Raw genomic sequence first — 2,734 nt, 5'->3', positions numbered from 1 at the left:
CTGGGCATCATATAAGCCTTTTCATATGGCTAATAATTTAGTTTATTTAGAAAGATGCTAAGTTAGGACAGTGATTAATGATGGGTTTCTTGTAAATACAAACTCCAGATCCCTAAGTCTTCTGTCTTAAGGAACTTAGTTATTGCACTCCATATCCTTTACGTAAAAATATATCAACTTAAGAATTCACAAAAAAAAATGTTGAATTTTGGTCTGTATATACTTATATTTTAGGAGTTAAACTTTTTTTTTGTTTGGTTAAAAGAACCTTTATACTTACTTTTAATTTGGACCCGAAGCAGCAGCTGCAAACTTATTCGTACGTTTATATTGTTGTACTACATATGTTCGTTCAAACTGGTCTTTTTACGTTTACAACGACAACTATAAATATTCTTTACAGAACTCAACAAACCCCAAAATGAAAATTTGAGCGAGCACAATCATTACGATTCAATAAAATAGTACAGTAACATTTTACGGCGGATAAGTAGTAATTAATGTTACCAAATTTCCCCTCTCCCATAATAATGAGTGATGACGAGTATTTATTTTTATTTTTCTATCGGTGCATAAATTTTCATTATCGTCTTTTCATCGGCCACTTTACGCACTTTGCATGTAAAAAAAGACACGATTGTCTACAACTATGAAGTTATTATCTGTGTTGTCCACAGATTTGACATGTTTACACGAAGAATATGAAGAAAAACAACGAAAAGATAACTCCAAATTTTAAAAGATAGAAAAATGCATGAACCTCTTGATGAATAAATTAATGCGCATTATTATAAGAAACTTTCCTTTAAAAGCAAAGCTTTACGATGAATACTTGCAGCAAAGCTAACCGCTTCGTTCCCTTTTTCGGTTTCTAGATGATTGCTATGTTTGCTATCTTTCTCTCTAATCCTTTTGTTTTTCTTTTTTACCATTAAAGTTTTGAAGACCCAAAACAAAACATTTAAAATCTCTAAAATGGACGGTCAAGCTCATAAACTTGCCTCGGCCAAATATCATCATCGGTAACAAAAAAAAACGTTAACCGGATCCAACAACTTCGATACCGGTGAGAAACCTTAATTTGGGTTAATTGGTTTTCCCATTTTTCGAATCTGCCGACAATAGAAGATAAGCCTTTGGGGCTTTGCGTATGAGCCCAATATGATCAATCCCAAAAAAAACATTATTAATTCGCATCTCTCGTCTCGAATATCAAATATCCAAAAATGTCAAAAACTTTAATAATGCTGACAAAAGGTCCAAAACAATGTCTAAATCGAAAACAAATCACCAAAATTAAAATTCTTAGAATGCTGACAAAAATTAAATTTCCTCAAGACTCTAAATTCGACCCCACAAAAAAATAAAACTTCAAAATTGACCCCGTGTCAAGAAAAAAAAAACCTTGGGTTCTACTCCACATTCAAAATCTTGACAACAGAGGAACCATCGATCTTGTGCAACGCCACAATAGAATCTCCCGTCTTGCATATCCCCTTCTTCTTCGCGAATTCAATTGCGGACCTAATCGTCTCCTCCGTCGAGTCCTTGTTCGAAGACCTAGCTGAAGCTCCCGTAGCCATAACTGGAACAATTCCACGGTAAATCAAACCACGTCTAGCCACATGTGCTGCAGATTCAGAACACGACCACTCGAAATCATCGGTACGAGTAATCTCCGGCACAACAACAGATAGAATCGGAACGCTCGGCCTGTATTTCGCCACAAGCTCCACCGTGTAGCCTCCCTTGGTGAGAACCACAATCGCAGCCGCACATAGACTCCTAGCCGTCGAAACGGCTGAAGCGGCCAAGCTCTCAATTGGAGACAACGGCAACGAAACGATTTCTTGAATCTTCTTGTGCATTGTGTCGTAATCGAGGAAGGCCTCTGCTTCCTTACAGATCCTTGACATTGTAAGCACAGCGGTTTCAGGGTGAGCTCCGGCGGCGGTTTCTCCACTTAGCATGACACAGTCTGTGCCGTCAATAACAGCGTTTGCTACATCGGTGGCTTCGGCTCTAGTGGGACGTGGAGATTTGGTCATCGACTCAAGCATCTGTGTAGCTGTGACAACTGGTTTGCCGAGAGCATTAGCCTTCTGAATCATCATCTTCTGAGCAAGAAACATCTTTTCGATCGGAATCTCCATTCCCAAATCACCTCTAGCCACCATGAATGCATCAGAGTTCTCCAGAATCTTGTCAAAGTTCATCACTCCTTCTTGATTCTCCACCTGTAATAGTCCTCACAATGTTAGTATATAACTAATTAAGAAACCAAACTTAACTTGAAGAAAAGTGTTCTGTTTTTTTTTCTTTCAGAACTTACCTTTGACATTAGCCTGATGCTCTTGGCGTGCTCTCCAAGCAATTTCCTGACCTCGATAAGATCAGATCCTTTACGAACAAAGGAAAGAGCGATGATATCAATCTTATTCGGAACTCCCCATTGTAAAATATCCTCTTGATCCTTCTCCGTGAGTGTTGGGAGATCAACTACGATACCAGGGAGGTTAACGTTCTTTCTTTCTCCAAGAACAGCAGAGTTCTCACAGCGGCAACGAACGAGACCGAGACTCTTGTCACAGGACAAGACGGTAAGAGAGATTGTGCCGTCAGAACAGAGAATCACGTCGCCAGACTTGAGATCTTCTGCAAGTTTCTTGTAGCTCATGGAGATTGTGTTTGAATCCCCTTGCATTGTGTAATCTGTTGAGATTGTGATCTCTTG

At 39.0% G+C, this 2,734-nt stretch overlaps 1 protein-coding gene across 1 annotated transcript; it reads right to left on the bottom strand.

Annotated features, from left to right (window-relative positions):
• On the bottom strand, positions 1,324-2,721 carry LOC104793282 (probable pyruvate kinase, cytosolic isozyme). The gene is made up of 2 exons (XM_010519650.2): positions 2,333-2,721; positions 1,324-2,237 (listed from the first exon to the last, which is right to left on the bottom strand). Exons 1-2 carry the CDS (start codon positions 2,702-2,704, stop codon positions 1,413-1,415), a joined length of 1,197 nt encoding a protein of 398 aa, XP_010517952.2. The 5' UTR covers positions 2,705-2,721; the 3' UTR covers positions 1,324-1,412.

This window comes from Camelina sativa, chromosome 1, assembly GCF_000633955.1.
Source record: "Camelina sativa cultivar DH55 chromosome 1, Cs, whole genome shotgun sequence".
In the NCBI taxonomy this organism is placed as follows: Eukaryota; Viridiplantae; Streptophyta; class Magnoliopsida; order Brassicales; family Brassicaceae; genus Camelina; species Camelina sativa.
Note: the sequence above shows the minus strand (reverse complement) of the source record. Positions and strands in the feature narration are given on the sequence as shown.

Excerpts from the sequence above, each read along its gene's own strand:
- LOC104793282 (XM_010519650.2), bottom strand. The coding sequence starts at position 2,704 with ATGCAAGGGGATTCAAACACAATCTCCATGAGCTACAAGAAACTTGCA. Across the intron at positions 2,238-2,332 it reads GCATCAGGCTAATGTCAAAG|GTGGAGAATCAAGAAGGAGT; the intron begins GTAAGTTCTGAA and ends GGACTATTACAG.